The sequence below is a fragment of the Pristiophorus japonicus genome, chromosome 10 (assembly GCF_044704955.1).
Source record: "Pristiophorus japonicus isolate sPriJap1 chromosome 10, sPriJap1.hap1, whole genome shotgun sequence".
NCBI classification, from domain to species: Eukaryota; Metazoa; Chordata; class Chondrichthyes; family Pristiophoridae; genus Pristiophorus; species Pristiophorus japonicus.
The window spans coordinates 44,872,969-44,899,531 of record NC_091986.1 but is presented as its reverse complement, the minus strand read 5'-3'; the positions used below and the strand labels follow the sequence as shown (position 1 = coordinate 44,899,531).

The 26,563-nt window shown below is 46.5% G+C and overlaps 1 protein-coding gene across 1 annotated transcript in view; it reads left to right on the top strand.

Annotated features, from left to right (window-relative positions):
- nalcn (sodium leak channel, non-selective) overlaps positions 1 to 26,563 on the top strand; it is a 364,870-nt gene that overhangs the window by 188,133 nt on the left and 150,174 nt on the right. Inside the window, exon 15 of the mRNA XM_070891788.1 lies at positions 23,197 to 23,333. Within this exon, the coding sequence (XP_070747889.1) occupies positions 23,197 to 23,333 (137 nt within the window). The remainder of the gene's footprint in view (positions 1 to 23,196; positions 23,334 to 26,563) is intronic.

Below are 26,563 nucleotides of genomic sequence, written 5' to 3'. Positions count from 1 at the left end.
TTACAGTTAGGGAATCGGCGCAAGTAACTACATTTAAAGCACCACCAAGCACCAAACAAAGCACAAAAAGTAATAAGCAATTAATTCACAAATAAAATAGAAGGAACCCTGCACCTAAAGCACTAAGACCAAAGTAATAAGCAATCAATAAATAACAAATAAAAAAATAGAAATAACCCTGCACCAAAATTAATCAGTAAATAACAAATAAAAAATGGAACTCCTACCTTATGGAACACAGTGGGCCGCCGATGAGGGAGGGAGAGGAAAGGCTGGTCTCAGCGACATCGGGAGGGGGGGAGGGAGAGGAAAGACTGGGCTCGGCAACATCTTTATAAAGTAGAACTCAAACTGGTTTGTTGTTTGCCCCTCAGTTGGCCTCCATAAAATGGGACTGCACATGGTCTTCATAGGCAGCTTGTCTGTTCTCTGGAAAGGTCCTTTGGCACACTGGACACTCGTAAACAAAGTGCTTCACAATGTGCTGCTCGAAATCAAAGTCCTCCAGGTTGAGCTGGAAGACGACCTCACACACTGGGCACTTTTGGCTGTCAGTGCTCTCCTCTTCGGTGTCCTGTGAATTCTCTGTACCAAGTCAATGCTCGCACCGGTCAACAATCCTTCGATATCAGAGTGTGCAGCAGGCCACTTGGCCCGGGATAGGGACGGCGTGCTTTGGCCCCTCCCACACAGCCTGCAGCGCGCGTTTGCCGAAACGGCCTGCCAGGAGCGACTGCACATGCGCGCAGACTCTAGCGCACATGTGCAGAGGTCCCGGCACTGTTTTCAGCGCCGGGACCTAGCTCCGCCCCCCCTAACGTTCTTCTGCGCCACGCCAGCTCCACAGATGACCCGAGAATCAGCCATGATCGGAAGAATTTTTTTTGCCGCTACTTCTGAGGTAAACTGTCGGCGGGGGGCTTGGAGGTGCGCTGAAAAAACCGGAGGGCCAAATTTGGGCCCAAAGGGTGGTGGAAGTTTGCAACTCTCTTCCGCAAATGGCAATTGATGCTAGATCAATTGTTAATTTTAAATCGGAGATTGGTAGATTTTTGTTAACCAAAAGGTTTTAAGGGATATGGGGCAAAGGCGGGTATGTCGAATTAGGTCGCAGATCAGCCATGATCTCATTGAATGGCAGAACAAGCTCGAGGGGCTCAATGGCCTCCTCCTGTTCCTATGTTCCTATCTAGTCTCAGGCTAACCATCTTTTTAATTGCTCTGCAGTTAAAATATTTCTATCAGGAATCACTTGCAAGTATTCGAATGCAGTTTTTCCTGCTCCTCAATTCTAAATGAAATAAGCTATGCATCAATCTCCTTCTGATGGATTTCTAAATTGCAAGTCATTCTCGCGCAGTTTGATTTAAGTCAAAGAATGTTCGTACTTTGCTTGATTGCAGTGCTGCCTTGACCAGAAACCCAGTTTGGCTCTCTCCCAAAAATTGTTTTATAACGAAGATTTAGTGTATTAACAATCCCAGGCATTATGGATATGACAAAGGATGACATCACCGTCATTTTAAAATCAAATCATAGAGCCAGAAATAACTAAAATGTATTATAACATATTTCACGCTGTGTAATTTCCCTTTAACTTTTACTCTTGCGTATCCTGATGTCATCTTTTATTTCCACTTTATGAAAGTGCTTCCCATGCTGTTTACATTTAGCATTTATCCCTTTCTTCTCTGATTGTTCATTTAATTGGCCTAAAATGGGACACTTCCTGCAGAACTTGAAGCAATAGAATGACCTTCCTCCATCACTGTGTGTTATTGTTCACTCTCACAGCCATAAAGGCAGACCTGCTTTGCTTCCAGTCAGGCTAGTCAACCATTAACCTGGTGACTCATGTATACCAGCGCTCGTCACACGACCAGATATTTCAATGGTTTGAAGCAAACTCTCTCTTCCCTCAAAAACGCTGTTGAAGCTGGCGGGGAGGCCGGGTGGGGGGGAGGTCAATTGAAAATGTCAAAACTGAGATCAATAGATTCAATTCGATCATGGCTGATCTGTATCATAACTCCATCTAACCGCCTTGGTTCCGTAACCCTGAATACCCTTACCGAACAAAAATCTACTAATCTTAGTTTTGAACTTTTCAATTGACCTTCAGCATCAACAGTTTTTGGGGGGGGAGAGTTCCAGATTTCCACTACCCTTTGTGTGAAGAAGTGCTTCCTGACATCACCCCTGATGGCCTGGCTCTAATTTTAAGGTGATGCCCTCTTGTTCTGGACTCCACCCACCAGAGAAAATAGTTTCTCTCTATCTACCCTATCAACTCCTTTAATCGTCTTAAACATCTCAATTAGATCACCCCTTAATCTTCTATACTCAAGAATATGTAAGCCCAGTTTGTGCAACCTGTCCTCATAATTTAACCCTTTCAGCCCCGGTATCGATCTGGTGAATCCAAGGCCAATATATCCTGCCTGAGGTGCGGGGCCCAGAACTGAACACAGTTACTCCAGATGGGGTCTGACCAGAGCTTTATATAACTGTAGCATAACATCCACCCCTTTGTATTCCAGCCCCTTTGAGATAAAAGCCAACATTCCATTCGCCTTTCAGATGATTATTTTTTACCTGTCTGCTAGCTGTGATTTTTGTATTTGGACCTCTAAATCTCTCTGCTCCTCCACTGTTCCTCTCTCGATTGGAATGAATATTTGATGATCTTGATGGTTCAGTTTCAATCCTTTAAGTTCACAGCCAACACACCCCTGCGAGTTGGGCGGGACAAGGGGCACTTGGACAAGAATCCACAAAGCATTATAGGCAGTGGGTAAACAGCAAAATCTGGCAAGTGGGGAATCATAAATAAACAAAATAAGATGGGTGTCCTGCTACTTGCAAAACAGCTCAGGTACTTTGATTGTCAACTTAATAAACCTAGAAAGAAACTTAACCTCTGGGAAACTGGAAAATAAAATTTCCTAGTGTGTCCAAGTACTATTGTCTAATCCATGAAATGAAGAAAGAAAGACTTGCATTTATATAGCGCCTTTCTCGACCACCAGACGTCTCAAAGCGCTATTGTGATTCTTTTAGCAACCACCTTTCATCAATTCAAAAAGTTTTGCATTAAAAATTACATAGAATTCACAGCACAGAATCAGCCACTCGGCCCAACAGGTCCCTGCCGGTGTTTATGCTCCATACAAGCCTCCTCCCACCCCTCTTCATCTCACCCTATCAGTATATCCTTCTATTCCTTTCTCCCCTATGAGCATAGATGTAGAGAAGATGTTTCCACTTGTGGGGGAGAACAAAACTATGTGGCCTTAACTATAAGGTAGTCACGAATAAATCCAATAGTGAATTCTGGAGAAACTTGTGTGGCCAAAGAGTGGTGAGAATGTACAACTCGCACAAAGTGGTTGAGGCGAAAAGCATTTAAATCAACCCTTTCATAATTTTAAAGACCTCTATCAGGTCACACCTCAGTCTTTTACTTCATCTCACCCCATCAACATCACCTTCTATTACTTTCACCCTCGTGCACTTATTTAGCTTCTCCAAAATGCATCTCTGCCATCAACTACACCTTGTGATAGCTTTGTTTTTGATTCAGTTGAATCAGTGGTTGTTACTTGAGAACACTTTTTTTTTAAAGAAAAAGAAACTTGTAGAGATCCTTAACAATGGCAAGCCAATGGGCTTAAGTAAAAAAGATTTAAAAATACTAATTAATTGCAATATTCGTGTGATTGGGAATCCAAAGAAGTTTGCTATGTGTGGGTGTGCTGTGAAAACCACTGATATGGGAATGAAGGCTTTGGTTTAACCTACATTATCTGCATCGAGAAAGTGACAATCATGCTTAGGTACCTGTGCATTACAGAAAATGCTTCACCATTCGATGTCTGCCACAATTACCTTGCGTAGATAAGCCAGGCATTTATAACATCAGTTGTGCCATTCTGGATTAAGTGCAGCGAATTGTATAGGACCAAGAAACATCATTGCAATCCATCCAAACAACCATTCCACAAAGGTTTCATTTAATTTATTGTAGAATAATACAGCACAGAAGGAGGCCATTCAGCCCATCTTTGCCTGCTCTTTGAAAGAGCAATCCAGGTTAATCCCATCCACCACCACGCCCATACCTCCCGCCTTTTCCCACATCCAGCAAACTTTTTTCCTTTCAAGTAATTATGCAAATCCCTTCTTGAAAATTATTACTGAATGTGCTTCCACCACCCTTTCAGGAAAATTACTTTATGATTTCACATAGGCTCCTTCTTAATCTCTGGAGAAAAAAGGTTATGATTGCCAAAAAAGTGTTTTTAATTGTGATGTTTAACAGCGAGGGTGGTTCAGAGGGATTTGAGTGTCCCTGTACACGATCATAGAAAGTTAACATGCAGATACAGGTACAGCGTCGGGAATCCGGTGTTCTGGAATCTGGACTCCGGACCAATCGGTGGCAGGGTTATCCGGAACCCGTAAAATGTTCCGGAATTCTGACCCTACGACTCTGCCGAGCTCGGGGGTCTCCTCGCCGGCCCACCCGAAGACTTCCTTGGCGGGGCCCGCCTGAACACCTCCTCGACGGTACCCCGCCCGAGGACGATATCCTCGGCGGGGGCCAGCCTGCCCAACAACAACCTCAGGGGGGGCCCGCCCGCTGACAACCTCCTCGGCGGGGCTCGCCCGACGCCATCCTCCTCGACAGGGCCGGACGGCTCAAACAGCTCTTCAGCGGGAATTCCCCCCACCCTTTCTGATGTTCCGAAATCTGGAAATACCCAAACCTGGGCTCGGGTGTTTCCAGATTCGTGACGTCAGAAAACAAATTGAAAAGCCCGAATCCGGAATGGCCTCGGTCCCGAGGGTTCCGGATTTCAGGCACTGCACCTGTATAGCAAGCAATTAGGAAGCCAAATGGTATGTTGTCACTGCAAAGGGGTTGGAGTACAAGAGTAAGGAAGTCTTGCTACAATTGTAAAGAGCGATGGTGAGACCACACCTGGAGTACTGTGCACAGTTTCCACACCGAAGGAATGACATACGTGCCTTAGAGGGAGTGCAACAAAGGTTCACTAGACTGATTCCTGGGATGGAGGGATTGTCCTATGAGGAGAGTTTAGAAGAATGAGAGGTGATATCATCTATTTCCGCTGATTGGGGATTCTAGAACTAAGGGGCATAGTCTAAAAAAATAGAACGTGACCTTTCAGGAATGAAATTAGGAAACACTTCTATACACAAAGGATAGTGGAAGTTTGGAACTTTCTTCAGCAAACGGCAATTTTAAATTTGAGATTGATAGCTTTCCGTTAACCAAAGGTATTAAGGGATATGGGGCAAAGGTGGGTATATGGAGTTAGGTCATAGATCAACCATGATCTTATTGAATGGTGGAAGAGGCTCGAGGGGCTGAATGGCCTCCTCCTGTTCCTATGAAACATCTAAGGTTCTGGACCGGCTTGACAGGATTGATGCTGAGAGGCTGTTCCCCCTGAGTGGAATGTCTAGATCCGATCGGCCATTTTGGACTGAGATGAAGAGAAATCTCTTCACTCAGAGGGTTGTGAATCTTTAGAATGCTCAGTAGTTGAGTATATTCAAGACTGAGATCGATAGATTTTTGGATTCTAAGGGAATCAAAGGATGTGGGGATACGGTGGGAAAGTGGAGTTGAGGTTGAAGAATGGCCTACTCCTTTTCCTATTTCTTATGTTCTTATGTATTCTGAGATCATAGAATCACACAGCACAGAAGGAGGCCAATCAGCCCATCATGCATGTGCCGGCTCTTTGAAAGAGCTGTCCAATTAGTCTCCTAATTTTCCTAAAGCTTATGTTCTTACAAATTCCCGGCTTGAAAGCCAAATGCAAATATCATAAGCTTGAAAAGCAAGGTACACCTCCCATTATTGACAAATTCTAATCTCTTCTAAGTTGCTGCGCTAACCACTAAACTCTCTCCCTTCTGGAACTCTCGCATGTCATCATTATCATAGGCAGTCCCTCAGAGTTGAGGATGACTTGCTTCCACACTAGAAATAAGTCCTCAGGTGACTGAAGAGTCCAATGTGGGACCTACAGTCTCTGTCACAGGTGGGGCAGATGGTGGTTGAAGGAACAGGTGGGTGGAGTGCCTGGGTTGACTCACGCTCCTTCCACTCTCGGCGCTTGGCTTCAGCTTGCTCTCGGCGAAGAGTCGAAGTGTTCAGTGCCTTCCCGGATGCTTTTCCTCTACTGTGAGTGGTCTTGGGCCAGGGATTCCCAGGTGTCGGTGGGGATGTTACATTTTTTTCAAAGAGGCTTTGAGGGTGTCCTTGAAGCATTTCCTCTGCCCACCTGGGGCTCGCTTGCCGTGTTGGAGCTCCGAGTAGAGCGCTTGTTTTTGGAGTCTCATGTCAGGCATATTGACGATGTGGCCCGTCCAGCGGAGCTGATCGAGCATGGTCACTGCTTCGATGCTGGGGATGTTGGCCTGAGCGAGAACACTGACGTTGGTGTGTCTATCCTGCCAATGGATTTGCAGGATCTTGCGGAGGCAGCATTGGTGATACTTCTCCAGTGTTCTGAGGTGCCTGCTGTACTTGGTCCATGTTTCTAAGCCACATAGGAGGGCGGGTATCACCACTGCTTTGTAGACCATGAGCTTGGTGCAGGGTTTGAGGTCCTGATCTTCAAACACTCTCTTCCTCAGGCAACCGAAGGCTGCACTGGCACACTGAAGGCAGTGTTGGACCTCGTCGCCGATGTCTATCCTTGTTGACAGAGAGAGGGTAGGGTAAGCCAACTCCAATGGCACTCTCCTCCTGATGAAATGCTTAGAACACGGCTTCATCATAACTAATAACCTGTTCCGTCAGAAGGACAAACATAACGCTCCATGGCAACATCCCCGCTCCAAGCACTGGCATCTGCTAGACATCTCACATGTAAAACTCTTTTAAACTTGTGTTTATTTATTACAGTTGTGGAGTATCCCCCAGCTATGTATGATTCCTAAGCCCTGATAGGTGACCTACTCCCAAGTGTCTATACCCCGGCACTAAGCAAACACGACTTCAGTGATTAGTCCCTCCATCTGTTTGCCCTCTAACTACGTTAGAAGATGCTCAGCTGCTGCTATATGCTTTCCCCATGATGTGCCAGGTTGGCAACACTCCACACCAGCATATATCGTGTGGGAAATACTATATTTCTCCTTCCTAATATACTTGGACATAGAGAAGATGCCGAAGTTCTGTCGGCGCTCAGAGGACGGGATCAGTGGCAGATCAGCTGTTAAATTTGCCAGGTTATTTCCCAAATCGGGTCACTGAACAGACCCCCAGCGGCGGGGGAGACAATTTAGGTCATTATGACCTTGTTCAGAGCCTATTAAAAAGAATTTTGAGCTGAACTTACCATTTTATCAGGTTTTCCATAGGGTTTATGCTGCTCGGGGATCATGCCAGGTAAGGATGTCGGGAGTTGTATGACCATGAATTCATTTCTTCACCTGACAGCTGCAAATGTGCAATAAAAGCTCCCACCTCTCAGCTGTTCACGTTCCAAGATCAAAATCTGTTGCTTGCTACATTTGGAAGACAGATTGAGCTTTATGCAGGTTGCAAGTCTTTGGAGCAATCTCTCTATCGAGTGTCACCTCATTGACAGACTGCTTCCGTCATCTCCGGTTCACCTGCCATCTATTGCACTAGCATTTGAAACGATCTCACCTTGGTCCTCAGAATCCCACCACAATAAACCCCAATACCAGCAGCACAGGGCACACCAGCAGCATCAACAACAACACCAACCTTCTCCGCAGTTAACTGATGCTACACAAGACATCTGCACCCGACCACATTGCTGCCCAGGACACCAGGGATGACCTCACCATGTCTAGATTTACTTCACTTGACGATGTACACCCTGGCTGTCACATGATGTGCCAGGTTGGCAACACTCCACACCAGCACCATAAAGTATCCGTGCAATGCCCAAGCCATTCCTTTCACACTCATCACCATTGCGGGGGGTCACCATTCACTGCAACTCACTGCCACTTCCAAAGGTGCACACACATCTATCCAAGAACAGCGTGTTGAAAATAAAGGTTTCAATGTTTGACAGCACATTAACAGAAACTTTACCTGAACATTGGATAAAACACCCAAGTGCCTACCCTTGTGTGTTGTTAGTAGGATGAGGGTGAGTTTGAGAGGTGGCTAGTGAGACGGAGAAGTGATAATGTAGATAGAGAGGAATGAGTGGAGGTGCAAGGTAAGTTGGTGTGAGTAAGGATGTGTAGGAGTAGGGTAGGGAAGGCAGAGAGATGGGGATGTGAGGAGTGGCACAGCAGAATGAGGTTGAGTGTGGCCATGCAGTAACGTTTTGTGATCTACTGAGATCATTGAAAGGTTTGCGCCACTATAGCCTGGTCCTCCTGACCACATTCCTGCTTGTGTCCTCCTGTGCAATGTGCAACCGGGCTGCGGTGGTGTCCTGGGGAGGTCTCTTCCACCAATGGGAAGCGAAGAGAACCACGCTGCATTCTGTGACTCCCTCCATAAGCATCTGGAGAGAGTGATGGGAGAGCCTGGGTGCAGCCGTGCACCTTTGTGCAGTGCTTGTCAGTGTTTGCAGCACCTTAATACTGCAGAACACTGACAGCACAACTGTCAAAATCAATGTGGGCATGATCCCTTTAAGGAAACCGGCTGATGACACGTCATGAATTGACTTCACCAGACCCACTTCCTTCAATTCGCCTGGGAAATGCGCTGGACGGGCTTAACAAACCCAATCAATGGAAAATCATTTCTACACAGCGGGCTGGAGCCAGCAGCGAGGTCGGGACCCGCCACTGACCCAGACCACACCGGACCTGCTGTGGTAAGTGTAATCGCGGCCGTGTTTCCACTCGTGGTGAAATCCAAAACTAGAGGCCATAAATGTAAGATAGTCACCAATAAATCCAATAGAGAACTCAGAAGAAACCTCTTTACCCAGAGCATGGTGAGAACATGAAACTCGCTACCACAGGGAGTGGTTGACGTGAATAGTATAGATTTAAGGGGAAGCTGGATAAACACATGAGGGAGAAAGGAATAGAAGGATAAGCCGTTGGGTGAAATGAAGAGGGATGGGAGGAGGCTCATGGGGAGCATAAACACCGGCACGGACCTGTTGGGCCGAATGGCCTGTTTCTATGCTGTAAATTCTGTGTAATATCTATAATAATATACCATCGGATTGCTTTTCGAAAAAGCTTGTATTGTATATTAATGTGATACCAAGGGTGCTTGAAAAATGTTTTAAATTGGCTTTTAGCTCTCGAAACATGAAGTGGGGAGGTGTATGTCAATCACAAAGGTACTTGATGTCAAATGCAGTACAGATTCTCTGAACATTTTAATGAGTTTTATTCTGGTATTTGATTTTTTTTTAAAGCATGGCGGCATCTGTGAGTGCAGAATTATGCAAATCTTTGTCAATTTTGTGAAGAGGGTTTGTGCGTTACTTGTATTTAAAGGGATACCTCATGAGAAATATCACCACTGACGTTGTCTACCATATTCTAACTCTTTGTTTATGCAAACCTGGCTGATCAATTGGCAAATCGGTGGTGGAGGAGTCCTCATGACCAACCAGATAGAAAGCCAAATTCTGGGCTGCATTAGCAGCAATCCCCTTCCACCCCCCCCCCCCCCCCGACCTCCGATCCATACAAGGCTGCTCTAGTACATGACCCTGAGGCCCTTTCTGGGATGAAGAGATTGGGCAGTGGTTTTGCAATCTTCACCTCTTAACGTACCTCTGAAGCTCTTTCCTCTAGAAAAGAGAAAGCGGAGGGGTGACCTGATAGAGGTCTTTAAGATTATGAAAGGGTTTGATAGGGTAGATGTAGAGAAAATCTTTCCACTTGTGGAGAGACCAAAATTAGGGACCATAAATATGATAGTCACTAATAAATCCGGTAGGGAATTCAGGAGAAAAGTCTTTACCCAGAGAGTGGGGAGAATGTGGAACTCGCTACCACAGGGAGTGTTTGAGGCAAATTGCATAGATGCATTTAAGGGGAGGCTAGATAAACACATGAGGGAGAAAGGAATAGACGGATTTGCTGATAGGGTGAGATGAAGAGGAGTGGGAGGAGGTGGAGCATAAACACCAGCATGGACCTGTTGTGCTGAATGGCCTGTTTCTGTTCTGTACATTCGATGAATATGTCTCAGGCTGAAGCGTGAAATGAGTGATCCATGGAAGTTCAGGAGTCCACTGCCACAGGCAGTGGAACCAGTTGTGGCCGTGGACTCCAGCTCTCGCTTCTGGTAAGAAGCACTGAGGTTCAGTTAGTGCCCTGGACCTGAAAACCCTATGTGCACTGGACTCTTTACAAGGTCACGTGCTTTCCTCTGAAGCTCCCCCCACCTGCTCCTGTCCCCCCTCCTCCTGCTGCAAGTATTGGGTGCCCAATATCACTCCATCCTTCAGTAAAGCAAGCGCCTCTCTGTGCTAACAGAATAGTTAAAATGTACCATTCTTTCTTGGGAATGTGCGCAAATCATTGTAAACTGCGTAAAAGCCTGTTTCTCCATCGGGGCATCCTTCGCACATCTCTTGGACATTAATATCAGCGAGTGGATCGCAACATTGATGCATATTGCTCCCCTCATCTTGCAGGAGCATTCCTGCCCCCACACCCCCCCCTCCACACAAACATCCCCATCCTACAGCATTTCATCACCCCGCCCCCGCCCCCGCTCCCCATCCACTGATCACACCTCAAACAACATATCTTCCCCCCCCAACTGGGAAACATGTCCTATCCTCCTCCCCACTCTCCTTTGCCCTACCCTTATCTGCGCCATTTATTCACCTCCCTTTAATTTTGCTTGACCTGAATACTGCACTGGGTCTTGATCCTCCATGTGGAACAGCACGGGAGATCAACTAGTAAGTAAGTAAGTAATTATACATAATCAGAGGGTGGGCACTGTACAGGTGCCGTGAGTCATTAATCACATCTTTTAGCCTATAATCCTCAGTAGCAAATTAATCTCAAGGCAATCATTATGCTACTTGCATAGGAATTGCACTGCGATTTTAAAAAAAACAAGATCCACCTAGGTCACCTTCTACCTTCCTGGTACTTGACACAATGATAATGGAGATGTTGACCAATCACAGCGATCGATCTCTACAACCGACCCAGACACGAGGCGAGGAAACCCCCAGTGGTGGAGAGCTTTGGGAACCAGAGGTCCAAAGTCCCCTGTTCCTCTCGAGCACGCTACACTCACCACACCTCACATCTCAAATTACTCAGACACTGGAGCACCAAATGTTATTTTCTGTCAGAAATCTATCCAGTTTGCATTTGAATGAGTGACCCTCTTCTGCATGTCGAAGCAAGTTTGTGTCCTGAAAATGTTTGCCTTCCAATGCTAAATGGGGTGTGGATGGCAAGACTGGCACAAAAGTACTGCCGAGGCAGGTAAGAAGAATAAACAAACCTCCATGAACAATTCAGTACCTGCTGGAGTGAGACTTGCTGATCCCGTTCTGAGCCTCCAAGTTTGAGCGTCATGTCCGGACCGTAAATCATGTCCTCTACGGCATAATTACCAGCCCTAAAAGGTCGCGGCAGGAATCATTCTTCACAACGTCCTAAATCCAGCAATTTCAGGATGGCCATTAGGTTCAGAGGGGAGCCTCACAGGGAGATGGTAATTTATTTGGATCTGGTGAAGCTTATGGCAGAGCACAATAACGTCCAGCAATGGGGGGAGAATCAGAACTCGTGGTGTATCCCTGAACATAGGAACAGGAGGAGGCCACTCAGCCCCTCGAACCTGTACTGCCATTCAGTTAGATCATGGCTGATCTGTATCTTAACTCCATCCACCCACTTTGTTTCCATAACCTTTAACACCCTTACCTAATAAAAATCGATCAATCTCAGCTTTGAAATTTTCACTTGACCCCCAGCCTCAACAGCTTTTTGTGGGAGAGAGTTCCAGATTTCCACTACCCTTTGTGTGACAAAGTGCTTCCTGATATCACCCTTGAACGGCCTAGCTCTAATTTTAAGGTGACACCCCCTTGTTTTTTTGTATTTATTCATTGATGGGATGTGGGCACCACTGGCAAGGCCAGCATTTATTGCCCATCCCTAATTGCCCTTGAGAAGATGGTGGTGAGCCGCCACCTTGAACCGCTGCAGTCCGTGTAGTGAAAGTACTCCCACAGTGCTGTTAGAGAGGAGTTCCAGGATTTTGTCCCAGCGACGATGAAGGAACAGCGATATATTTCCATGTCAGGATGATGTGTGACTTGGAGGGAAATTTGGACTCTCCCACCAGAGGAAATAGTTTCTATCAACCCTATTAACTGTTTTAATCATCTTAAACACCTCAATTAGATCAGTTCTTAATCTTCTGTACACAAGGGAATACAAGCCAATGAAATCTGTCCTCGTAATATAACCCTTTTAGCCTCGGTGTATCATCTGCTGAATCTACGTTGCACCCCCTCCTAGGCCAATATATTTTACTCTGCAAATTCCTGGATATTTTTTAATAAATTGATAATAACGAGTACTATTAACGCGTTATTCTAATGACTTAACTTCCTAGCTGTTTCTGGCCCAATATCTATGTATGCAGAGTGTTGCCTCTTCTGGAGAATTAGAGAGCTTAGCGTCTAGGCAGCCGAAGAGACGGTCCCCAACCTCATTGATTGACTACCTGTAGTGCCCTTTGGTGTAGTTTTGGAGGTTTGCAGTTTGCTAATTACTGTTGCATGTATATTTGTTTTCACCTTTAGTATTCATTTCTTTCTCCTAATGCATCAACCCTACCTCTCAATCTGATGTGTTGGAGAATAGCCAGAAATCTTCACTGATCACAACATTGTGCTTACTCTTTTGGTCTCGCCTGCTATGGTGCACAGTTCTCTACTGCCATCTTCTGAGAGCTTCGCAATTTGCAATCTTGCTCTTCACTAATTTTCAACCGATGTTACTCATATACAGTACTAGTCGATAGCCTATGGCATTGCTCCAGGTACATCAGAAGTGCAAAGTCTCACGCACGTAACCTATGGTTGCCAACTCTGGTTGGAGGTATTCCTGGAGCTTTCATCCCATGACGTTCCTCCTCTGAGACGTTGAACTGAGACCCCGTCTGCTCTCTCAGTGGACGTAAAAGATCCCATGGCACTATTTCTAAGAAGAGCTGGAGAGTTATCCCGGGTGTCCTGGGGCCAATATTTATCCATCAGCCAACATAACAAAAACAGATTATCTGGTCATTATCACATTGCTGTTTGTGCGAGCTTGCTGTGCGCGAATTGGCTGCCACTTTACAACAGTGACTATATTCCAAAAGTACTTAATTGGCTGTAAAGTGCTTTGGGACGTCCGTTGGTCGTGAAAGACACTATATAAATCGAAGTCTTCTTGCTCCAAATCCCACTCCTCCACGCTCCCGCCTTAGTCACCCGACACAGTCACCCGACACGTCCATCCTCGCAACGCACCGCCTTCCCCATGGCCAGTTGGAAAGCTAAAAGATTCTTTGTTACCCAATTGGATAACAGTCACACATCCTCATCTCCAATATCTCTGCAACTAACAAATGAAAATGTAATGCAACACTGTTATTTTGACCCTGTGATTTTTCTCCCAGGTTGCTCCCAGCAGTGTCCTGGGAACACCAGGGCAACCCTGGTGGGTTAGGAACCTTATCTTAATCACCCAATATTGTTCATTTGCTACTGCATCATTTACAGACAACATTTGGCACTGCACTGGAGTGTCACTCTCAATTTTTGTGCTCAAGTCTCTGGAGTGGGACTTGAACACACAACCTTCTGATTTGGAGGTGAGAGTGCTACCCACTGAGCCATGAATGACACACAGCTGTTGAACAGTGTTTAGATAGTTAAGGATGGAATTGAAAGACACCATTCAAGAGCACCGATCAACAGAATGTTGAACATTAAGGCTGCATAGAGTGACCCCACTATTCCGGGCCAGAATGGAGATGACTGGGTAACTTCCCTGTCAATCACGCTGTCAGTGACTGGGATTGATGTTATGCATATCATTTGTATAATGTAACTATCCTCCACTCACTGCATTTTGCTGGAGAAATCACCCTGCTTTTATCAGAAGACTTTGCTGCAGTTTTGTTCAGAAGTTCAGTTTCCTCTAGTTCGAAGAGACTCTTTTTAACTAGACTTTGTACACTGTTTGCTGTGGTGCGCTGTTTAAATAGACTCTGTGTGCTGAGTAAATAGACTATTTGCCGTGAGTCCAGCCGCAAGTTTTTTTTTAATTTGTTAATCGGATGTGGACGTCGCTGGCATGGCCGGCATTTATTGCCCATCACTAGTTGCCCTTGAGAAGGTGATGGTGAGCCGCCGCCTTGAACTGCTGCAGTCCGTGTGGTGAAGGTTCTCCCACAGTGCTGTTGGAGAGGGAGTTCCAGGATTTTGACCCAGCAACGATGAAGGAAGGGCAATATATTTCCACGTCAGGATAGTGTGTGACTTGGAGGGGAATTGCAGGTGTTCCCATGCATCTGCTGCACTTGTTCTTCTGGGTGGTAGAGGGCACAGGTTTGGGAGGTGCTCTCGAAAAAATTTTGGCGAGTTGCTGCAGTGCATTTTGTAGATGAAACTGCAGCCACGGTACACCGGTGGTGGAAGGAATAGAAACATAGAAATTAGATGCAGGAGTCGGCCATTTGGCCCTTCGAGCCTGCACCACCATTCAATATGACCATGGCTGATTATGCAACTTCATTATCCCATTCCTGCTTTCCTTTAGCCATAAGGGCCACATGTAACTCCCTTTTGAATATATCTAATGAACTGGCCTCAACAACTTTCTGTGGTAGAGAATTCCACAGGTTCACAATTCTCTGAGTGAAGAAGTTTCTCCTCATCATGGTCCTAAATGGCTTACCCCTTATCCTTGGACTGTGACCCCTGGTTCTGGACTTCCCCAACATCGGAAACATTCTTCCTGCATCTAACCTGTCCAATCCCGTCAGAATTTTATATGTTTCTATGAGATCCCCTCTCATTCTTCTAAATTCCAGTGACTATAAGCCTAGTCGATCCAGTCTGTCTTCATATGTCAGTCCTGCCATCCCGAGAATCAGCCTGGTGAACCTTCGCTGCACTCCCTCAATAGCAAGAATGTCCTTCCTCAGATTAAGAGACCAAAACTGCACACGATACTCAAGGTGTGGTCTCACCAAGGCCCTTTACAACTGAAGTAAGTCCCCCCTGCTCCTATACTCAAATCCTCTTGCTATGAAGGCCAACATGCCATTTGCTTTCTTTACTGCCTGCTGTACGTGCATGCCTACCTTCAATGACTGTTGTACCATGACACCAAGGTCTAGTTGCACCTCCCCTTTTACTAATCTGTCATCATTCAGATAATAATCTGCCTTCCTGTTTTTGCAACCCAAGTGGATAACCTCACACTTATCCACATTATACTGCATCTGCCATGCATTTTCCCATTCACCTAACCTGTCCAAGTCCCCCTGCAGCCACCTAGTATCCTCCTCACAGCTCGCACTGCCACCCAGCTTAGTGTCATCTGCAAACTTGGAGATATTACATTCAATTCCTTCATCAAATCATTTTTTCTTCTTTTTATTTCCTTATCAGTAGGTAACCTTTGACATTGTTGCCAAATTAAGTTAATCTAAGGGTTAAGTCATGGTAGGAGAGCCCAGACCCATGTCATGCTCCTCCTGTGCTATGTGGGAGGTCAGCGATGCTCCCAGTGTCCCTGACTGCTATGTGTGCAGGAAGCGCATCCAGCTGCAGCACCTGACAGACCGCATTGCGGCACTGGAGCTGCGCATGGATTCACTATGGAGCATCCACAATGCTGAGGCTGTCGTGAATAGCACGTTTAGTAAGTTAGTCACACCGCAGGTAAAGATTATTTGGCAGAAAGAGAATGGGTGACCATCAGGCAGAGCAGCAGAAGGAAGGTAGTGCAGGGGTCCCCTGCAGTCATCCCCCTCCAAAACAGATACACCACCTTGGGTGCTGTTGAGGGGGATGACTCATCAGGGGAAGGCAGCAACAGCCAAGTTCATGGCACCTTGGGTGGCTCTGCTGCACAGGAGGGCAGGAAAAAGAGTGGGAGAGCTATAGTGGTAGGGGATTCTATTGTAAGGGGAATAGATAGGCATTTCTGCGGCCACAATCGAGACTCCAGGATGATATGTTGCCTCCCTGGTGCAAGGGTCAAGGATGTCTCGGAGCGGCTGGAGGACATTTTGGAGGGGGAGGGTGAACAGCTGCATTTTGGTATCAACGATATAGGTAAAAAATGGGATGAGGTCCTACAAGCTGAATTTAGGGAGCTCGGAGTTATATTAAAAAACAGGACCTCAAAGGTAGTAATCTCAGAATTTCTACCAGTGCCACGTGTTAGTCAGAGTAGAAATAGCAGGGTAGCTAAGATGAATGCGTGGCTTGAGGAGTGGTGCAGGAGGGAGGGATTCAAATTCCTGGGTCATTGGAACCAGTTCTGCAGGAGGTGGGACCAGTACAAACCGGACGGTCTGCACCCGGGCAGGACTGGAACCAATGCCCTAGGGGGTGTGTTTGCTAGTGCTGTTGAGGAGGGGTTAAACTAATAAGGCAGGGGGGTTGTAACCTGTGCAGGGAGACAGAAGGAAGTAAAATGGGAGCAGAAGCAAAAGTCAGAAAGAGGAAAGTAAAAGTGGAGGGCAGAGAAACCCAAGGCAAAAATCAAAAAGGGCCACATTACAGCAAAATTCTAAAGAGACAAGGTGTGTTAAAAAGACAAGCCTGAAGGCTCTGTGCCTCAATGCGAGGAGTATTTGTAATAAGGTGGATGACTTAACTGCGCAGGCAGCTATTAACGAATATGATATAATTGAGATTACGGAGACATGGCTCCAGGGTGACCAAGGCTGGGAACTCAACATCCGGGGTATCCAACATTCAGGAAGGATAGACAGAAAGGAAAAGAAGGTGGGGTCGCGTTGCTGGTTAAAGAGGAAATTAATGCAATAGTAAGGAAGGACATTAGCTTGTATGATGTGGAATCTGTATGGGTAGAGCTGCAGAAAACCAAAGGGCAGAAAACGCTAGTGGGAGTTTTGTACAGACCACCAAACAGTAGTAGTGAGGTTGGGGACAGCATCAAACAAGAAATTAGGGATGCGTGCAATAAAGGTACAGCAGTTATCATGGGCGACTTTAATCCACATCTAGATTGGGCTAACCAAACTGGTAGCAATACGGTGGAGGAGGATTTCCTGGAGTGTATTAGGGATGGTTTTCTAGACCAATATGTCGAGGAACCAACTTGAGGGCTGGCCATCCTCGACTGGGTTATGTGTAATTAGCAATCTTGTTGTGCGAGGCCCCTTGAGGAAGAGTGACCATAATATGGTAGAATTCTTTATTAAGATTGAGAGTCTCTCAGTTAATTCAGAGACTAGGGTCCTGAACTTAAGGAAAGATAACTTCGATGGTATGAGACAGCTAGAATAGACTGTCGAATGATACTGAAAGGGTTGACGGTGGATAGGTAATGGCAGACATTTAAAGATCACCTGGATGAACTTCAACAATTGTACATCCCTGTCTGGAGTAAAAATAAAACAGGGAAGGTGGCTCAACTGTGGCTAACAAAGGAAATTAGGGATAGTGTTAAATCCAAGGAAGAGGCATATAAGTTGGCCAGAAAAAGCAGCAAACCTGAGGACTGGGAGAAATTTAGAATTCAGCAGAGGAGTACAAAGGATTTAATTAGGAGGGGGAAAATAGAGAATGAGAGGAAGCTTTCTTGGAACATAAAAACTGACTACAAAAGCTTCTATAGATATGTGAAGAGAAAAAGATGAGTCAAGACAAATGTAGGTCCCTTGCAGTCATAATCAGGTGAATTTAAAGAAACATAGAAAATAGGTGCAGGAGTAGGCCATTCAGCCCTTCGAGCCTGCACCACCATTCAATAAGATCATGGCTGATCATTCACATCAGTACCCCTTTCCTGCTTTGTCTTGGGGAACAAAGAAATGGCAGACCAATTGAACAAATACTTTGGTTCAGTCTTCACATGGAAGACACAAATAACCTTCCAGAAATACAATGGGGACCAAGGGTCTAGTGAGAAGGAGGAACTGAAGGAAATCCTTATTAGTCAGGAAATTGTGTTAGGGAAATTGATAGGATTGAAGACCGATAAATCCCCAGGGTCTGATAGTCTGCATCCCAGAGTACTTAAGGAAGTGGTCCGAGAAATAGTGAATGCATTGGTGATCATTTTCCAACAGTCTTATCGACTCTGGATCAGTTCCTATGGACTGCAGGGTAGCTAATGTAACACCATTTTTTAAAAAAGGAGGGAGAGAGAAAATGGGGAATTATAGACCGGTTAGCCTGCCATCGGTAGTGGGTAAAATGTTGGAATCAATTATTAAAGATGAAATAGCAGTGCATTTGGAAAGCAGTGACAGGATCGGTCCAAGTCAGCATGGATTTATGAAAGGGAAATCATGCTTGACATATCTTCAAGAATTGTTTGAGGCAGGACCTTCTTGCTATTGAGGGAGTGCAGCGAAGGTTCACCAGACTGATTCCCGGATGGCAGGACTGACATATGAGGAGAGACTGAACCAACTGGGCTTGCATTCACTGGAGTTTAGAAGAATGAGAGGGGATCTCATAGTAACGTATAAAATTCTGAGGGACTGGACAGGTTAGATGCAGGAAGAATGTTCCCGATGTTGGGGAAGTCCAGAACCAGGGATCACAGTCTAAGGATAAGGGGTAAGCCATTTAGGACCGAGATGAGGAGAAACTTCTTCACTCAGAGAGTTGTTAACCTGTGGAATTCTCTACCGCAGAGAGTTGTTGATGCCAGTTTGTTAGATATATTCAAGAGGGATTTAGATATGGCCCTTATGGCTAAAGGAATCAAGGGGTATGGAGAGAAAACAGGAAAGGGGTATTGAGGTGAATGATCAGCCATGATCTAATTGAATGGTGATGCAGTCTCGAAGGGCCGAATGGCCTACTCCATCTATTTTCTATGTTTCTATGTTTCTATTAATATATATTGTAAATAGCTGGGGTCCCAGCACTGAACCCTGCGGCACCCCACTCGCCACTGCATGCCATTCTGAAAAGGACCCGTTTATTCCCACTCTTTGCTTCCTGTCTGCCAACCAGTTCTCTATCCATGTCAATATATTACCACCAATACCATGTGCCTTCATTTTGCACACTAATCTCTTGTGTGGGACCTTGTTGAAGGTGGTGGGTGAGGTGCCAATCAAGCGGGCTGCTTTGTCCTGGATGATGTTGAGCTCGTTATCCCACCCCTTCTCCAACTCATTAGCTGACACGGTGGTGTCAATAGACAATCTGGAACTTTACAGAGACAACTGTAAAATACGAGTCAGTGGAAGCCGTGATGAATTTACACGGTGCTCTGGTCAGACACCACCCTGAGTACTGCACCATTTCTGCTCACAAGTGTACAAGGGAGATATTCAAATCTGGAGCTGGTGCTAACAATTGCCAGCAGGCCGATCCAAACCGGCTCAGACTAACTTCAAGGGCAGAATCTTATAAATGTTGACCTACAAACTGTTTCTCAAAAATTGTGATGCGGGAAGTAACGGTAATGTGCAGGCACTATGCAGAGAGGAAAACTACTGACATTTCTGAAATTAATTGCCGAAATTCCCATGGTAAAATAGGTAGGGCTAAAGCTAGGTTTAGTGGTTTTTGAGAACTGTGTATTTTTCATGTGTTTATTAAGCTATAAATGGAATCTTTCGCTTTAGAAACATAGAAACATAGAAATTTACAGCGCAGAAGGTGGCCATTCCGGCCTATCATGTCCTCGCCGGCCGACAAAGAGCTGCACGGCCCTTGGTCAGCAGCCCTAAAGGTTACATATAAACCTGTGAACAATTACGAAAGGCAAAGAGCACCCAGCCCAACCAGTCCGCCTCACACAACTGCGACACCCCTTATACTGAAACATTCTACACTCCACCCCAACCGGAGCCATGTGATCTCCTGGGAGAGGCCAGGCCAATTTAGGGAGAAAAAATCTGGGAAAATTTCTCTCCGACCCATCCAGGCGATCAAAACTAGTCCAAGAGATCACCCTGGCCATATTCTATTCCCTGCAGTATTTACCATTATATCTGCTCCGTCCAACAAAAGGTCATCCAGTCTAATCCCAATTACCAGCTCTAGGTCTGTAACCCTGCAGGTTACTGCACTTTAAGTGCCCATCCAACCATCTCTGAAAAATGGTGAGGGTTTCTGCATCCACCACTCTTCCATGCAGCGAATTCCAGATCCCCACAACCCTCTGCGAAAAGAAGCCCTCCCTCAAATCCCCTCTAAACCTTCCACCAACCACCTTAAAACTATGCCCCTTCATAATAGACCCCTCCACCAATGGAAATAGACCCTTAGTATCCACTATGTCCAGGCCTCTCAATATTTTCGACACCTCGATGAGGTCTCCTTTCAACCTCTGTTCCAATGAGAACAAACCTAGTCTATCCAATCTGTCCTCATAACTAAGATTCTCCATTCCAGGCAGCATCCTGGTAAATTTCCTCTGCAGCCTCTCTAGTGTCGTCATGTCCTTCCTATAATACAGCGACTAGAACTGCATGCAGCACGCCAGCTATGGCCTTACCAAAGTATTATACAATTTAAGCATAACCTCCCTGCTCTTATATTCTATGCCTCGGCCAGTAAAGGCAAGCATTCCGTATGCCTTCTTAACCACCTTATCCACCTGGTCTGCTACTTTCAGGGATCTGTGGACAAGCACGCCAAGGTCCCTTTGTTCATAGAAACATAGAAACATAGAAAATAGGTGCAGGAGTAGGCCATTCGGCCCTTCTAGCCTGCACCGCCATTCAATGAGTTCATCGACACTATTAAATGGCCTACTGCTTAATGTGTATACCCTTTCCTTATTAGCCCTCCCAAAGTGCATCACCTCACACTTCTCTGAATTAAATTCCATTTGCCACTGCTCTGCCCACCTGACCAGTAGATTGATATCCTCCTGCAGCCCATGACTTTCCTTTTCATTATCAACCACGCAGCCAATTTTAGTGTCGTCTGCAAACTTCTTAATCATACCCCCAATATTCAAATCTAAATCATTGATATATACCACAAAAAGCAAGGGACCCAGTACTGAGCCCTGCGGAACCCACTGGAAACATCCTTCCAGTCACAAAAACATCCATAAATCATTACCCTTTGCTTACTACCTCCAAGTCAATTTTGGATCCAACTTGCCACTTTGCCCTGTATCCCATGGGCTTTAACCTTCATGACCAGTCTACCATGTGGGACCTTATCAAAAGCCTTGCTAAAGTCTATATATACTATATCGTACGCACTACCCTCATCGATCTTCTTGGTTACCTCCTCAAACATTTCAATCAGGTTAGTCAAACACGATCTTCCCTTAACAAATCCGTGCTGACTGTCCCTAATTAATCTTTGCCTTTCCAAATGCAGATTTAACCTGTCTTTCAGGATTTTTTCGAATAATTTTCCCACCACTGAGGTTAGGCTGACAGGCCTGCAATTACTCGGCCTATCCCTTTCTCCCTTCTTAAACAAGGATACTACATTAGCAGTCCTCCAATCCTCCGGCACCATGCCCAGATCCAAAGAGGACTGTCAAGGCCTCTGCTATTTCCTCTTTTACTTCGCTCAACAGCCTGGGATGCATTTCATCCGGGCCTGGGGACTTATCTATTTTCAAAGCTGCTAAACCCCTTAATACTTCCTCTCTCACTATATTTATTTCATCCAGAATATCACACTCTTCCTTGATAGCAGTATCTGAATAACCCCTTTACTTTGTGAAAACAGATGCAAAAGTATTCGTTAAGAACCCTCCCAACATCTTCTGCCTCCACACAAAGATTACCCTCATGGTCTCTAATAGGCCCTACCCTTTCTTTAGTTACCCTCTTACTCTTAATATATTTATAGAACATCTTAGGGTTTTCCTTAATTTTACTGGCCGAGACTTTCTCGTGCTCTTTCTTAGCATTCCTAATATCCTTTTTAATTTTGCCTCTTAACTTTCTATATTCCTCTAAAGATTCTGAAGTATTTAGCTGTTGGTATATGACATAAGCGTCCCTTTTTTGGTCAAAAAGCAACAAAAGCTACCAAAGCAAAGGAGCAAAATTTGGTGGGTGGGTTTAGTGGTGATTGCTGGTTCATGAAGAGAAGTTTGAAGAAATTCTCCTGTTTGACGGATCAGTTTTGTACTATTGCTAACTGCCTAGTGGATGAAACTGGTTATAGAATTGATTTGCGTTTAGTTCGTTATAATTGGAGCCCTGTCAGCCAGGTTATCTTGACAGATAAGCGGTTATTTGAGCCAATCGCAATCGACCCCTTCTATATTCGAGATGTGTAATGCTGTGGGCATGCCCGAGACTTGAGGTCTGGATTTTCGTGTGGATTGCGCCTCTGTTAGCGCCCGGGAGTGCCGTGCCGGTATGCAATGCCCCTGGTTTTGACAGCGATGCGATATTTGCTTGGAGTGGCAGCCGTAACACCCCATGGTGAGACCGGCAGCGAAAGCTGGTGGTCAGAGCTGCCGTGGGGCGCTAAGGGAAGGAATGATTGAAAAAGGCAAGTGAAATTGATATTTCCTTGGGTTTTATTTGCAATTCACCTTTATTTGGGGGGGAGTACTTTATCGGGAATGTTTTTTGTGTGTTTTGTGGCGATTTATTTTTGCAGCGTGGCCTCTCGAAGGGCGCTTCGAAGCCGGCTCTTTAGCAATGGATTTTCAGTTGCTCACCTGGCCTAGTGCCCTACGAAAGGTGTGGAACTCCTCCACTCCACTCTCAGAGCGCAGCAACCGAATTTGTTGGCTGCCGCCGCAAACCATTTTCTGGCACAAAATTTACCTTCCTGCCGCCATTTGCACCCTAAGTAGCCTCCAACCAAAAATCCAGCCCCAAGACTTTTAATCAGACAGACTAAAAACGAGCTGTAAAAATATTTGGGGTTAAATTCAGAAGTGCCTATTTTTGGCTATGAGGCCAAGTTTAAGCTCCCCGAAATTCTTTATTTGGAAACTTAAGATTTGAAAACAAGATATCATTGATTATAATGCAATATATTATTTTAATTTAAGCTTAAACAAAGTGAAGCGAATGCAGATACCAAAGAGAAACTTCCACTCCGTTTACGAATCTTCGAAAAGTTCCCAAACAGACCGCAGATGGTGAAAATTTCCAAGTTGCCATCAGACTTTTCAGTGCCCAGAATCAGGTAGGTGGCGACAATAGTATTGGAAATGACTCTTCTGAAAGCAGGGTGGGGATAGATTATAACCTTTCAACTCCGGGCGATAAACTTGACGTCGTAGAACCGCCATCCATTATAAAGCCAGCTCGATTCTGGGCCCCACACTTTAGGATGGATGTCAAGGCCTTGGAGATGGTGCAGAAGAGATTTACTGGAGTGGTACCAGGGATGAGGGACTTCAGTTATGTGGCGAAGCTGGGCTTGTGCACCTTAGTGCAGAGAAGGTTAGCGAGAAATTTACTGGAGGTATTTAACATCCTGAAGGGTTATGATAGAGTAAATAAGGAGAAACTGTTTCCACTGACATGAGGCTTGAAAAACAGAGGAAGCAGATTTGACGTAATTGGCAAAGAACCAGAGGGGAGATGAGATTTTCTTCAAGCAGCGAGTTATTGTGATCTGGAATGCGCTGCCTGAAAGGGCGATGGAAGCAGATTCAATATTCCTAACAAAAATCGATCAATCTCAGTTTTGAACTTTTCAATTGATCCCCCAGCCATAGCAGCTTTTTGGGGAGAGAGTCCCAGATTTCCCACTATCCATTATGTGAAGAAGTGCTTCCTGACCTCACCCCTGAACGATCCAGCTCGAATGTTAAGGTTATTCCCCCTGGTTCTGGACCCCCCACCCCCACCAGGAGGAAACTGGTTCTCTCCACCTACCCGAGCATCTCCTTTAACACCTCAACTGGATCACCCCTTAATATTCTATATTCGAGGGAATATGCAGCCTGTCCTCATAATTTAACCCTTTCAGCCCTGGTATCATTCTGGTGAATCTGCGCTGCACCCCCAATAAATGTATATATTCAGTAACCTGTTTAATTTATCATGAGCCATTTTGTATTCAACTGAAATTTCCATATCTTTCTTAGAATGTGCATCTCAGAAACAGACCATTTGGCCCAACTGGTCCGTGCCGGTGTTTATGCTCCACACGCGCCTCCTCCCATCCCTCTTCATCTCACCCTATCAACATATCCTTCTATTCCTTTCTCCCTCATGTACTTGTCTAACTTCCCCTTAATGCATCTGTACTATTCGCCTCAACCGCTCCCTTAGTGAGTTCCACATTCTCACCACTCTCTGGGTAAAGAAACATAGAGACACAGAAAATAGAAGCAGGAGTAGGCCATTCGGCCCTTCAAGCCTGCACCGCCATTCAATAAGATTATGGCTAATCATTCCCTCAGTACCCCTTTCCTGCTTTCTCTCCATACCCCTTGATCTCTTTAGCCGTCAGGGCCATATCTAACTCCCTCTTCAATATATCCAATGAACTGGCATCAACAACTCTCTGCGGCAGGGAATTCCACAGGTTAACAACTCTCTGAGTGAAGAAGTTTCTCCTCATCTCAGTCCTAAAAGGCCTACCTCTTATCCTGAGACTATGGCCCCAAGTTTCCACATGATTTGCTCCTGATTTTTAGGAGCAACTGGTGTAGAATGGAGTATCTTAGAAATCGGAATTCTCGTCATTTAGTTTGCTCCAGTTCTAGTCAGTTAGAACAGTTTCACTTTGGAACAGAATTTTTTTTTCAAAAAGGGGCGTGTCCGGCCACTTACGCCTGTTTTCAAAGTTTCGTCAGTGAAAACTTACTCCAAACTAACTTAGAATGGAGTAAGTGAAGATTTTTGTACGCTCGAAAAAACCTTGTCTACACTTTAGAAAATCAGGCGTAGGTTACAAATCAGGCGTAGGGAATGGTGGGGGGGGGGGCGGGGGGTTTAAAGGGAAGTTTACAAACATTAAACACTTCAGTTTTACAAATAAAGAGCCATCATCAATAATAAATGATAAATACATCAATAAATCAACCAATAAATCAATCAAAAAAAATTAATAAGAAATAATTTTTTTTTTTAAATCAATAAATAAAACATTTTCTACTTACCGACTGCAGCACCGGGAGCCCTCCAACAGCGTGCTGGGATGCCCCCCTCAGTGTGTCTCTGTCAGTGTCTCTATCTCTCTGTCTGTCTGTGTGTCTCTCATTCTCTGTCTGTCAGTGTCTGTGTTTCTGACAGCGAGGGGAGGGGGAGGAGGGGGTAGAGGGAGAGAGGGGGGGAGCAGAGGGAGGGAAGGGGGAGAAGGGGGAGGGATGGGGGAGAAGGGGGGAGGGATGGGGGAGAGGGGGGGAGAAGAGGGGAGGGGGAAAGGAGATGGGGGGGAGAAGGAGATGGGGGGGAAGGAGATTGGGGGGGAGGAGATTGGCGGGGGGGAAGGAGATTGGGGGGAAGGAGATTGGGGGGGAAGGAGATTGGGGGAGGGAGGGAAGGAGATTGGGGTGGGGGGAAGGAGATTGGGGGGAAGGAGGAGATGGGGGGGAGAGGGGGGTGGGGGGGGAAGGAGATTGGGGGTGTGGGGGAAGGAGATTGGGGGGGAAGGAGGGGAGAAGGAGATTGGGGGAAAGGAGATTGGGGGGGGTGGGGGAAGGAGATTGGGGGGGAAGGAGGGGAGAAGGAGATTGGGGGAAAGGAGATTGGGGGGGGTGGGGGGAAAGGAGATTGGGGGGGGGGGGAAAAGGAGAAGGGGGAGGGAGGCTAAACGGGCCGGGCCCGAGACTTCGGGCAGGGCCTGTCCCCAGCACCAGATTTACAGGTAGGTGGCGTTGGGTCAGGTCGGTTCGGTTCGGGTCAGGGGGTGGGAGGGAGGTCAGGTCGGGGGGAGGGAGGTCAGGTCGGGGGGAGGGAGGGAGGTCAGGTCAGAGGGAAGGAGGGAGGTCAGGTCTGGGGGAGGGAGGTCAGGTCGGATCCAGTCCGGGGGGGGGTGGGGGGGCAGCGGGTGTCGGGTCCGGTCCGGGGGCGGGGGGGTGGGAGCGGGTGTCAGGTCCGGGCGGGGGAGCGGGTGTCGGGTCGGGTCCAGTCCGGGGGCGGCGGGGGGGAGGGAGCGGGTGTCGGGTCCGGTCCGGGGGTGGGGTAGCAGGTGTCGGGTCCGGTCCGGGGGGGAGGATGTCGGGTCCGATCCGGGGGCGGGGGTGGGGGGGGGGTAGCAGGTGTCGGGTCCGGTCCGGGGGGGAGGATGTCGGGTCCGGTCCGGGGGCGGTGGTGGGGGGGGGGTAGCAGGTGTCGGGTCCCGTCCGGGGGTGGGGGGGGCGGGTGTTGGGTCCGGTCCGGGGTGGGGGGTGTCGGGTCCGGTCCGGGGGCGGGGGTAGCGGGTGTCGGGTCCGGTCCGGGGGTGGGGAGGGTAGCGGG